Raw genomic sequence first — 13,547 nt, forward strand, 5'->3', positions numbered from 1 at the left:
GAGATCTAGAGCGACCCTAGAGAGAAAGCAACGAGATTAGCCTAGGAGAGAGGCACCCGCCAACAAGGTCTGTGTGTGGAGCTGAACACTGGCGGAGGATGCCCGGTCGTCACGCAACGCCAGAGTTGGATGGCGTGAGCTGGATCCAGCGGCGGCAGAGCTTGATTCGGGTAGCACGAGCTTAGTCCAATAGAGGGTGAACATCTTCATAGCGGCGTGGAACTTGGTGTCGCCGTCATAGCGATATCCCACCATGCGTACTGCGTCGAGTTGATTGGAGAAGGACCGAATCAACTTCACGGTGTGCCGCAGAGCTGTGACGAAGTGGGTCAGGTTAAGACCGAAGAGGTGAAGCTTGTCGAGCGACTCGAGTGTCAGGCTCCAGAGCTGGCGCGCCTCCAGGACGCACTCGGCGTGGAGTTCGACGGCTAGTGAGTGTGAGAGCCATCCTAATCGCATTCGGCTTAATCTAATATGCCAACTAGCTATAAAGATGAGATGAGAGCTAGAACACGTTTGGTAACCAACGTGCTATGTGCTAATACACATCTAAACCGCCTATCGCAAAATCAATCGATTAAAACGAATGCAATTCCAGTATTTTCGGTACATGCTTGCCAGGATCCCACATATATCTTTACAACACGTACATCACAATAAGACACAACATGTGCAAGCTACATTACAACATGGTTCCGTACAAGATATCAGAGTGAACGGTTATATCAAGTATCAACAAACTCAACCCGAACGAAGACTAGAAACTATAATGAGTTCAAACTGTAACGAGTTCATTCTAGTGCAACATTCATCTACTACCCAATGAAAATATTTACAACAAAATAACAAAAGAAGCCAATGATACTTTTGCCCTTAAGCATCATCGGGGTTAGTCTCGTGTCGCTTGTCTTTACTCTTGCCCATCACTAGCATCGGCGGGGTAAAGCTAGACAAACATCGGCTCATCCTCACCTACAATAAAAACTCAACAATAGCACCGTGCTCTGCAACAATATATGTTCTACCCATTTGACCTTCATAACTCAAAACTTACTTAATGCAATTATCCCATACAATAATAGCAAGTTTGTACACATGACCATTGTAAAATAAGGGTTCAGTATGATAGATGCTTGTCTTGGTTTTTCAGTGCTTCGCTCACGTACACCTCCAATTCGATATCGGTCTCAACTTTTTGAACCGTCACGTCACTCTATAATCAATGGAATAATCCATCGAATAAATAAAAGAACGAGCTAAGAGATATGCTTTATGACACATGAACGTAAACAAGGTACAATGTGTCATGCCATGAAAATATTTGCAAAAAAACACTTAATTGATTGGGCTAGAGAGGTTTAAACATCACATGAGACAACCTAAGTTTATTGGGTACTTAATAGCCATCAGTCGGACCAGGGTAGGGTGGCGGTCAGACCGTGGGGGCTAAACAGAGAAAAAACGGTACTGAGTAGCCATGACGGTCAGACCGCAGCGTCTGACGACTAGACTGGCCACAACGGCGGTCTAACTCATGACTATGGAGTCTGAACTTGAGTCTAACTGGCCAAGTCTCAAACCAGTGGTTAGATTGCCCTAGGTGGTGGTCAGACCGCTGGGCCTAGCTGGCAGCACCTTGATAAGGTCGTCGGTGAAGACTACGCGATGGCTTCGTCCAAGGGTTATATCAAAACACTTTACCAAGCTAGGGGAGTTCATTTTGGGTAGTTTAAGCGACATGCACGGGGCCAAACTCGAGGACCCTATGGATAACGTCTATGGCTAAGGGTGGAGCTTGGGTCTAAACTAATGTGGATCAATTTGAGTTCGGGGATGATGGGGAAATGGTCAAGGAAGTATCATCTTGGTGTAGAGAAGGTTCCTAGAGAGTGGGCTGGCTTCGGGGAGTATTCGATTTGGAGATCAAGCTCTGGGGTGAAACTCATCCTTTAGGTAGAAGAAAACGTGGAAGAAGCTTCTCCGATGAAGATGACGGCAGGGAGGAGCTCGGGGAAGTCATCTCCATCGATTTCCGACTGTCGTGGTGGTTGAGGTGGTACTCCCCTCTCTCTTTCGATTTTGGGTGGAGGAGGGAAATGAGTGTCAGAGAGAGTGAAGAGAGACGATCGATGGGTTTTAAGTAGCCGTTTTGAGCCCTAGCAGTCAAACTGTAGGCCGGGCCCATGCGCAATGAGTTCTTGCTTCTTTCCTTTTTTCTACCAAGTCTTTCTCTTTCTTCCTAAATGGTTTTGGGTCATCTAAACTACTCCAAAATTGATTCTCACTCATAAGTATATGGTGAAAATGCGAATAATTTATCGACATACTATTTAAAAAGGTTTTGAACACTTAAACAAAAAAACCAAAAGCATGCAATATGATATCATGATGCATATATGTGCTTGATGATTATGTTAGGGTTTTTTTGGGTGTGACAAGGAGCTCCTTGTGCGTTTGGCCAAGTCGTCTTTGCCATGGAGCTCGACCTCCAGCTTACACACTCCTCGGCGTGCGTGACAAGTCTGGTGTGACCTGCCGCCGTGGCACCCCTGGCCACTGTGGTGGGATCCTCGAGGTACCTCCACTTAGTGCCGGACAGCCTGGTGAGCTCGGTGACCACATTGGCGTCCGTAGATTGAATCTCCTCCGCGTCGTAGGGGAACTGTGTGAGCTGCAGCTGCACCTACACCGTGGTTCATGGGGGCTTATAGACACTGACAAGTGGGCCCACATCCATGGGGGCAAAACGGACATTTCATAGCATTTCGCTCTCGTCTTCATCCTGAAATCAATTTTTTAATGGGCTCAGTGTATTATGATAAATAGCCACTGTTTTAGAGTGTCCAGTAGCAAACACAAATTTTTTTTATGTCTTACAACAAAAGCCAAATGTAAAGAGTGTCCCGGAGCAAAATTTGTTTTTTATTAATTATATTTGATAAGTAATGGTGAAGTGGAATTTAAAATTTCAATGGACTTTTATTTCAATAGATATTCAAATTCAATTCTAGTGAGTTGCCAATAAGATCGACTTGAGCTATGCTTCACGAAACGAATATGATTTTATTAGGCTGCCGCTAAATTTGTTTGGTCACGGTGAACAAAAGACAGTTGAAAGAGAAAGAGAAAGAGAAAGAGAAAGGAAGCTGCAGTGATCCTGCTCCTGTAATCCCTCGCTCCGGATTGGCCCGTTGCATCCTCCCACAGATAGCTCCTCGAGTTGAAATCCCCACTGTGCCTTCTGCTCCATCCAAATCCAACAGTCTCCACCCCACGTCACGCGGATCGAAACCCTATAAAAAGCAGCGCGGGCGGGGCGGGGAAGAGCGGGACAGCAATCGAAATCAAATCACCTGCCTCGAACGAAACAAGAAAAAAAGATCCCAGCCGCGAACAAGATGGACGGCGGCAAGATGAAGAAGGTGACGGCGAGGCGCAAGCTGGGCGGCCCCAATAAGAAGCCGGTGTCCCGTTCCGTCAAGGTCGGGCTCCAGTTCCCCATCGGCCGCATCGGGCGCTACCTCAAGAAGGGCCGGTACGTGCAGCGCGTGGGCACTATCGCCCCTGTCAACCTCGCCGCCGAGGTCTTGGAGTTGGCGGGCAACGCGGTGCGTGACAACAAGAAGAACTGCATCATCCGCGCCACGTGCTGCTGGCCATCCGCAACGATGAGGAGCTCGGGAGGCTTCTCGCGGGGTTACCATCGCTCACGGCGGGGTGTTGCCCAACATCAACCCGGAGCTGCTCCCCAAGAAGGCCGCCGACAAGGCGGACAAGTCGCCCAAGAAGGTCACCACGAAGTCCCCCAAGAAGTAGTGCCCCAAGCGCCTCATCATTTGCTCGTGGTGTTCTTGGCTTGTGTGTATATAATGTCGCGTCATGTATCGTCTAATTCTAGCTACAGTAGGTTGGTAATGGGGTTTCCAGTGTTTGGTCATTTCATGAAAACAACTACCTCGCTTTCTTCCTTTCTCGTCTTCTGAATCTGATTTTGCACTCTTGCTCCTGTGGTTTGAACATTCATTCCTCTGCTTGCCTGTGGGATGGGTAAAGCAGTGGCCAAAATGGGGATGAATTCCAGAGAAATGAATGTCCATTTCTGACAAATTTGGTAGCCATATTGGTATATCGACAAGTAAATTCAGGCTGGAATGACTTGAATCGTTTCAGTGAAATTCCTGTGTATATAGCTACGAAATTGCTTGTGGTGGAATGGTTGAGGAATTTCGACCTGCGCTTCCGAGAGTGACGCTGATTGAACGAGATGAATGCTCACCGCCGATGCGAGCATTTGCTCATCACTACTATTAAGTCATAGTATTCATACGCCGGCTGGCTAATCAGCTCTGCAATTCCTTCATCTACTATCTCCAGGCGTGCTGTTCGTCACCAGGTTCCCTGCTCTATTGCATTTTCCCTTCTTTTCAAGAAGGTTCCCTTTTGAAAACATCTCAACAATGTTCAGGCTTATGTAAGTTGTATGGGGGCGCATCGCCATTATATTTCCAATGATACAAAACAATAGTCGATGAATTATATCACCGAGGAAATGAATAACATGATACCAATGAGGTACAACATACAGGCTCTCTCACTGGCCGAAAAAGAACATCTCTTCACTTCGTTGTGCTACTGGCTGCTTCAACTACTACTAATTCCCAAGGGGGAGCTCCTTGATTGAGGATCCATTACTAGCGGTACACAAGTCACACCAACAAAGTAACAATACTTGTTTCATATGGTAACAATATATTCTCCACACTTTTCGTCAACATCCTCCCGGTCCCGCTCAGTGATGAACAAGCAAGGCACCGAACCACCACGCGGCAGCAGCCTACCTCCTCAGGCCCTCCACGATGTAAGTAGCGTACAGATCCCTGTGTGACAACACCACATTACCACAGGGTTAGCTTGAGAAGAACACATATTTTACACAAACCATAGTCACTGGGAACGTGAAACCATGCCGCGTTCCTCGTCCCGGGAACGTCGTCCCAGTTCCAAGAACGCGGGAACAATCTGGTTATCACCTTACCAAAACCTTTCGCAAGTAGCGTACCATGTTCCTCAATCCCATTCCTCGACCCCATCGACCCAAGAATTTGGTGACTATGACACAATCACTCAGGACTAGTTCAAAGACTCACATGGAATGCTGTATGGCTTCATAAGCGGCACTCGAGGGCAGAAAGTCGTTCACAGCAACCTCCTTGTTCTCATTCTTCTTGTCTGAATGTCCCGGTTAAAGAAAGCACTTAGTCTAAGAGGAGGCAAATTATTCTCAGATTTGCATGGTCAATAGTTAACACATGATAAGGGTTCAACGGTTACCTATCAAAAAATGGCAAATGAATTTCCAAACACACATGGCAATTATGCATTGGTATTGTTCAAGAGACCGTTATGTTCAGGTCAACCTTGGTATTTTTCCTAGTACGTAGTACGTTACCAACAAGTTAGGAGAATTCCTTAAGCATGATGAAAGCACTAATAACTCTTAGCTAGCCGAACTAAATACTGAATGAACAAAAAAGGATACAATCCTCAAAGAAGCGCCTGATTTCAGCCAAGCGGTGAGGTGGGAGCTCCTTGATATCATTGTAATGCTTGTATTCAGGATCATCAGCACACACTGCAATGATCTTGTCATCTGCCTCTCCCTATCCAAACAAATTCAGAAATTAGGATCTTTGCAGTCTGTGAACAGTCAGAGTTGAAAGATGGAAGCAAACCTGATCAATCATAGGCATAAGACCGATTGCCTTTGCACGCAGGAAACAACCTGGTATAACTGGCTCCTGTATGCACAAAAGTAGTAGTTTAAACAGTTTCTCAAACACACGCAGAAACAAGAAATGGTAAGATTTGTAAATGTGAGTTGGCTCTAGTAGACTGTTGAACAGTTCAACTTATGCCTATGATTGCTGCGAACATGTTTTTATGTATCTAAACTACAACTTACTATGAACTACCATTTTGCAATTCATATAACTAAAATTAAGACATACCTGCATTATAACCAGCACATCCAGAGGATCACTGTCCTCACAAAGTGTGCGAGGAATGAACCCATAGTTGTGAGGGTACACAACTGATGAATACAGCACGCGGTCCACCTGCATGTGTGCACACATTCAGATGGAATGCAGGACCTTTTACAACTGATGACGAAATAGAGTTCCACAAATAAAAAAAAAGAAAGAAGAGGTGTGATAAACAGCATGCTTGCTCTACCTTTATCAGTCCAGTTTTCTTGTCAAGTTCATATTTGACCTTGCTGCCCCTGGGTATCTCAATGACCTGACAAACAAATAGGATCCATTTCTATGAATCTTTCTAAAACATTTGAGCATTCATCAGAAAGTGCCAACCGGCACATGAACTTGAAAAGTACAAAACTAACACAGTTACTTCATAAGACCTTGGCTCTTTATTTTAGGAAGAGTTTTTGTTTCTCAAGAAAAAGCGTTGCGCTATTGACATGAACCTAATCAAGAATGCATAACAAACTTAAGCAGTGAAAAGATCGGTTGAAGTAAGATAGGATGGCCTTACACAGTTGAATATAGTTGGTGCATCAGGACCTGCACGGAGTCAAGAATATAAGTTCTGATCGCAACATAGAAATTGACGGCTTGTCAGGATGAGTAGAATACCTATCTCCAGATCATGCCAAGGATGTGCGGCAACAGATCTCCTGGACATGGATGACAATATTCTTTCATTCAAAGCAGGAACCTTTTGAAATGAGTCTGTCACCTTCTTCACGGCTTCTACACCGGGAGCCATCAAAACAATCTGACAAGGATTACAAGCTCCCAGTTAGATTGAATTGAATTAAAGTAAAGTTAATGTCTTCCTAGAAGAAGGAACAATGTACACTGAAGAAATAACACAACAGTGGGGAAACGAAAACTATGATAATAACAATGATAGAGTGGGTGCCGTGTGAACAACTTATTTGTTGTGAACATCCTGCTACCAAAGCAAGGCAAGCTACGTATGTACGGAGGGAATTACTGGAAGTCATTGAGATTGCAGTTGCATATTGCTGGCATCGAGTTAGGACAAGCGTAATCGATACACGTGATCTGAATGGCTTTTGCAAATTCCTTTTTTTTTTCATGTAAGGACAATCCTGTTTCGGTTCCAATCAAATTGTCAGGTTCCCCAAATTGAGAAGCAGGTCGTCGGTTGACACAATTAAAAGGCGAAAAAAAAAGAAGGGACTCGCGCATCTGTGACTACAATCTGTCCCAGTTCAGCGCGTGGTTTGACACACACACACACACACACACACACACACACACAAAAGAAAAAGAAAAATCCCTTTGAAATCGCAAGCACGAGAGGCAAAGTAACCTCCAGATTCAGAATACAGCCCGGGGCAGCTAATCGGAGAGAAATCGCTACGCGCGAATCGAGGGATTCGGACTGTACGGACAGGAACAGATGCGAAACGACATGGGGATCTATTACTACTAGTAGAACAAGTAGTAGAGCTGGAACCGGTTGCTGCTCGGGGAGCAAAGGAGAAGGGGGAAGAAGACGTACGCACCTGGGCTTAGATCCAATCTGGTCTGGCGACGGGCGGCTGCGGAGAGGAGGAGGAGGAAGGAAAGCTTAGACGGCAGGCACGGCGCCAGATGGAAGCGGAGAGGAGCTCAGCTTTTGAAGGGGGAGGAGGGAGGAGAAGATGGCGGAGCAGAGAGGAGACTGAGAGAAGGGTGTATTTATTCTACTTCCCGCTTCTTGGCTGGCTGCTGCTCTTACTTTTGTTTCAACTTTCAACCCCACATTTTCGAGTAATTTCAGAGATACCCCCTCTACGTGTCCGTGTCTACCGGCTAGGAACTGATGCAAGGTTTCCATCGAGCTGGAGGGCTCTTCTGCGAATTTCCGCGCACAGGCTTCGATCCTCCCTCCACATGGCGCACGCACCCACTAGCCGTGGAGCGGAGATCGGACGGTGCGGGGGTGTCGGTGTCGGTGCCGGTGCCGGTGGAATCCGATTCGGGGCTGGCTGGCGTGGAAGCGACGCCGCATCGCCGGCTGGCTGCATGTCGTCGGTTTGGGCGAGCGCTTCGTCCATCGATCGGTCGGTGCGGTGGAGTAGGGAGGAGGGCACAGCCTGGGGAGGCGCCATTGCTCTCTCTTTACGTCTTCTGAATTTGAAGGCGCTTGGACTCCATGCTTCTTCCTACGAGATTAGTAATTTAGTACCCCACCTGACCTCGTTGCTTACTTTCATGGAGTATTACTACTTTTCTCTTAGCTAGCGTACGAATAATAGAGTACCAATATCTCCTCTCTTTTTTTCAGAGTTAGCGACAGTCTAATTAAGGTCCTTCTAAACTAAAGCTAGAGCACTTACTACTGGATATGCCAAAAATATCCTACCGGATCTTTTCTGCTTTTGGGTGGTCGCCGGTCAATGACATATTGGCATGTAAGCACGGGACGCTAATAAAAGTATCTAAGATGTTAGGCTATCTCTCGTAGTTACTTAAATTTTTATTCTAAAAATATTATTATAGTATCCTCTATTATTATTATAATATCTTTTATTTTTTTATTTTCAATAGCTATCCTATTTTTTATCTTCGACTACTCTTTTCCTCCCTCAAGACCTAAAGGGTAGCCTATGTAAACAGTGTTGCTACAGTGGTTTCCTCTCTCCGGACAGCAGCACTGCTACAGTATTGCGTGCTGCTACAGTAACCTGCAAAATTATAGCACTGGAGATGCCCTTAGTTGCAGGGATTTAGTGAGTGGAGTAGTGCACACCAATCCAAGTGTACATTGCTTAATACTACTATTTGCGTTCCCTTTTACTTTTATTTAGAATATCGATATGATCTCTAATAAACATGTTTAACTATTATTTTTTATAACTATTTTTTAAAAATTAAATGATATTAAAATATATTTCATTATAAGTTCACTACTATAATTTTTCACATACCAAATACTAATAATTTTATGTATATTAATGATCAAAATTTCTAAAATTTGATCATACATATTTTAAGATAATATCTATTTAAAAAAACATTATAATAAGTACTCCACTATAAAACAACTTGCACTCATTTTTTTTTCTTCTTAGCTGGAGCATTTGGACTACCAGAAACAACTGGACTCCATCCCAGCATATACTCTTCTTCTAATGGTCCCATCCAGGTGACGTCTTTTTTTTCACGGGTAATGTCAGGAGTTCTAACTTATTAATTAAAAGAAGGGGAAATAAGTATGTTCATTTTACAACCCGAGGGTAGGGTAAAATCTAAAAATAGACAACATACGGTATTGTATTTGTTAAAATAGATAACATATTAACGTATTTACAAATTTAGTATCTGCATTCGGCACCTCAAACACCGAAAACCCGATTTCGAAACGTGAGACACCGAATACGGTGCACAGTACCGTATTCGGTACCTCAGGTGCCGAATATAGCCGAGCTGTGTGCTGTCGCTCTCTGTTGTGCATCGTCGCTCGCGAAGAGAAGCTAGCAGCTGTGTTGTACACGTGCGTTTGAGTTTTTATTTAACTCTCAATTTTATTTTAAAGTATAAAAATAGTTCAAAAATTTTAAACGTTTTCATGAGCAAACTAGAGCTCACTATCAACCCGTTTTAATTGGTTTGATAAAAAAGTCTGAGGCAATATTTAATAAAAATTATCCAAATAAGCCTATTTTTATAAATTCTAGCAAATTTGAATGCCTCAAATAAATTCTCAAAAATCTAGAAAAAATCACTAATATTCTTGTCATGTGATGTACTAATTTATAAAAATATTTTCAACCCTAGGTTATTGGGGAAAAAGTGAGTTCTTTTGTAATGCTCTATTTATATGTATTTTTATTATTTTATGGGATATTCTCTTTTTATTTTAATTTGAATAAAAAATTAAATACGCCCAAAACTTAAAATTTCATATTTGAAGACGGTACTGTACCGGATGGGCGTGTTCACCGCCGGTGACTCGTTCTGGTTCTTCCCTAGCATTGATTCAAGTGAATGTGCATAGGCGGTAAGATGGATGGCTTTAAGGCTTTCCTTGATGTGGAGAAGCAGACTAGGTCATGTTAGATAGGTATAAGATGACTGAGATTAGCATGATCTAGCTAGCTTTATATAGTTGTTTGCTCTGTCCTGGCCTAGCCAGGTGAAACATGTGCTTCCTGGTTCTGCAACGCTGATCTGAGAAGTGTAGAATATTAAACTCATATCTTGTGACAGGTGTATTATTTTGTTATCATCGAATTTATATGTTGCGGACTTGTTGTATGATCGTATTATGCTCTAAGGTGACAATAAGTATGTTACTACCTCCCTTCGCTATATTTCTCAATGCGCATAGACCAAGAAAATTTGGCAAAAATCCAAAATAGACAAAATAGGTGGCAAGATGAGAAAATTCTGATCTACCATCTGATCATTCAAATACGCACAAAACCTAAAAAATTCAAAATAGACAACATACGGTACCATATTTATTTTTTATTCAAATTAAATTTTAAAAAATAATATCACATGAAATGATAAAAATACATATAAATAGAGCATTATAAAGGAACTCACTTTTCCCCCAAATAACATAGGGTTGGAAATATTTTTATAAATTAGTACATCACATGAGAAGAATATTAGTGAACTTTTCTAGATTTTTGGGAATTTATTTGAGGTATTAAAATTACTATAATTTATAAAAATAGGCTTATTTGGAGAATTTTAATTAAATATTGGATCAGACTTTTTGGATCAAACCAATGAAAACGGGTTGACAGTGAGCTCTCGTTCACTCATGAAAATGTTTAGAATTTTTGGACTATTTTTATACTTTTAAATAAAATCAAGAGTTAAATAAAAAATTCAAACGCACATGTACAACACAGCTGCTAGCTTATCTTCGCGAGCGACAACGCATAGCAGAGAGCGACGACACATAGCTCAGCTGTATTCGGATTCGGCACCTTAGGTGCTGAAAACAGTCAGACCCATCCGTTTTCGGTGTCTCACTTTCCGAAGTCGGGTTTTCGGTGTACCGAATACATGTGCTAAATTTGCAAATACGTCAATATATTATCTATTTTGACAAATACGGTACCATATGTAGTCTTTTTTTGGTTTTTGCCCCCCGAGGACACCTTCAACGATGTAAGCCCACATTGCATTGGAATACAATGTGGTAGTATGAATGCCTCACCTCTGTAAAAACATGTATGAGACCTCATGTTGATGTCATCTATAATGACTCCAGCCACCTCATTTGCTTGTTTGGACGAACTATGGAAAATATGTCGATTTCATTCTTAATCGGATGGTAATGGTCCGCCGATAAGATCGTTCTGATCTTAGACATAGTACATTAGAATCCTGAAGCACTATCACAAACAGTACCGCACGTGCACCTTTCCAAACATTCCAAATTATATACTCACGCGCGCACACACACACATTTAAAAAGACACATTGATATCTCTTCGGTGTGCTCTTGGCGTAGCCTGCGATGTCTCATTCCACCATTCTCGTAGTGTGGAGAAATTAGCAGATGTAACATGTGGTGTGACGAGGTATAATTATTATTATTATAAATTCTATAAATATTATTATTTTTAGATAAGGAAATATTTTTATTCTGGCCTCTGCACAAGACATGCACACAACCCTCCATTATTACGCTGTTTCAGCCGTAGGCTGCAAAGAAGGGCAACAAATGGCAAAAGTAATAGAAAACCAAACATAAACATGATCAAAAACCAACTTCAAGGACCGAACCTTTAAGTAAATATCCACCCATGCTTGACGAAAATCTCCATTATCGTGGTCTTCAGGATACGGCACGCCCACTTCATTTGGTGTCTTGCCTCCTTTTGTAGCAAGGACCACTGTCGAATCCAATATGTTCTCCTGAAGAATACCTGCATGTAAGTGTTTGGCTTTGATTTGTCAAAAACAATTTCATTCGTGGTTAGCCAAATGACCCAACATAAAGCACTTGTTCGAACCAAAATTTGGGATTTCAACTTTTGGTTCATATTGCATAACCAGCCACCAAAAACATGTGAAATACCTTTTGGAGGTGAAATGCCAAAAGCAATCTACACCGCTCGCCAAATGAACTTGGCAAACTGACAATCGAAAAACAGATGTTGGATAGTCTTCTTGCTATTACAAAAATAACATTAGACACTACCATGCTAGTTTCGCTTAAGAAGGTTATATTTTGTGAGAGTGACCCCTCTAATTAAATACCAAAGGAAAACCTTAGTTTTTAAAGGTATTTTAAACTTCCGCAAAAAGCGGTATGTACCATTGAAACCCTAATTCATCATAATGTTGTACATAGATTGTGCCATAAAAGTTCGAGAAGGTTGTACAAACCATTTAAACACATCCTCTTGATCATTAAGGCGCACAAAAGCCAACTTTGAAACCAAAAGATTACGGTCATCTAAATTACGCCCTACTAGTGCCCTACGAAAGGATATATTAAAGGTTTTGACTTTAACACGTCTGCAACAATTATATTTTTCTTTCTGGTTGTCCTGTATAGATGTGGGTAAAGATCTGAAAAACTTGATTTTCTAGGCTAAGTATCTTCCCAAAATCTAATTTGAGTACCATTGTTGAGATGAAAAGATCCAAATCTTAAGAATTGATCTTTGACCTTCATAAGGCCCGACCAAAAGTGGGAATCACCAGGTTTCCATGTCACCTCACCTATTGTTTTATTCTTTAAATAATTTTTTCTCAGCAATTGTTGCCAAATCCCATCTTCATTTATAACCTTGAAAAGCCATTTACTAAGCAAGCATTTGTTCTAGACATCAATATTTTGATACCTAAGCAACCTTGGCCTTTAGGTCTACATAAGATTCCTCATTTCACCAGGCGGTACTTTTTCTTGTGTTCATTGCTTTGCCAAAAGAATCTTGATCTATAGTATTCTAATTTCTTAAGAATTCCGCGAGGAATCTCAAAAAAGGACAACATGTACATGACAATGCTACTTAAATTTGAATTAATCAGAACTAAGCGTCCCCCAACAGTCAAAAGTTTGCCTTTCTAGCTACTCAATTTCTTCTAAAATCTTTCCTCTATTATCCACCAATCTTTATTGCTTATCTTCCTGTGATGCATCGGGATGCCAAGATATCTAAAGGGGTAGCTCCCCATCTTGCACCCAAACACTTGTGAATATTGCTTCTCAGACTCTTTAGCCTCCCCATAATAGAACATACTTTTATAGAAATTGATTTTCAAGCCAAAAAATTGCTCAAATGTACAAAGTAGAAGCTTCATATTCTTAGCTTGATCAATACCATGTTCCATAAAAAGAATTATATTATCTGCATATTGCAATATGGATAGTCCATCATCAACAACTCTCCTTATTTGACCCACCTCTTTGGCTCTACCAATTAGAACCGCCAGCATATCTACCAATATATTAAAAAGAATAGGTGATAGGTGTCCCCCTGCCTCAGACCTTTCTTTATTTGAAAATATCTTCCAATATCATTATTGACCTTGACC

General features: G+C 41.9%; 1 protein-coding gene and 1 pseudogene across 1 annotated transcript; one reads left to right on the forward strand and one right to left on the reverse strand.

Annotated features, from left to right (window-relative positions):
* Positions 1–3,199: 3,199 nt before the first annotated feature.
* On the forward strand, positions 3,200–3,919 carry LOC133929660 (probable histone H2A.5; annotated as a pseudogene).
* Positions 3,920–4,488: 569 nt separating this feature from the next.
* On the reverse strand, positions 4,489–7,725 carry LOC133928296 (soluble inorganic pyrophosphatase 4-like). Its single transcript, XM_062374559.1, has 9 exons — positions 7,559–7,725; positions 6,657–6,798; positions 6,556–6,584; positions 6,235–6,300; positions 6,009–6,116; positions 5,733–5,798; positions 5,540–5,660; positions 5,148–5,229; positions 4,489–4,877 (listed from the first exon to the last, which is right to left on the reverse strand). The coding sequence occupies exons 2-9, from the start codon at positions 6,787–6,789 to the stop codon at positions 4,835–4,837; spliced, it is 648 nt and encodes a 215-aa protein (XP_062230543.1). The 5' UTR covers positions 6,790–6,798; positions 7,559–7,725; the 3' UTR covers positions 4,489–4,834.
* Between the last annotated feature and the right edge of the window lie 5,822 nt (positions 7,726–13,547).

Source organism: Phragmites australis, chromosome 9 (assembly GCF_958298935.1).
Source record: "Phragmites australis chromosome 9, lpPhrAust1.1, whole genome shotgun sequence".
Lineage (NCBI taxonomy): Eukaryota > Viridiplantae > Streptophyta > Magnoliopsida > Poales > Poaceae > Phragmites > Phragmites australis.

Coding starts and splice junctions, on each gene's coding strand:
- LOC133928296 (XM_062374559.1), bottom strand. CDS start 6,789: ATGGCTCCCGGTGTAGAAGCCGTGAAGAAGGTGACAGACTCATTTCAA. Junction 6,585..6,656: donor TTGGCATGATCTGGAGATAG/GTATTCTACTCA, acceptor GACTCCGTGCAG/GTCCTGATGCACCAACTATA. Junction 6,117..6,234: donor AGAAAACTGGACTGATAAAG/GTAGAGCAAGCA, acceptor GCACACATGCAG/GTGGACCGCGTGCTGTATTC.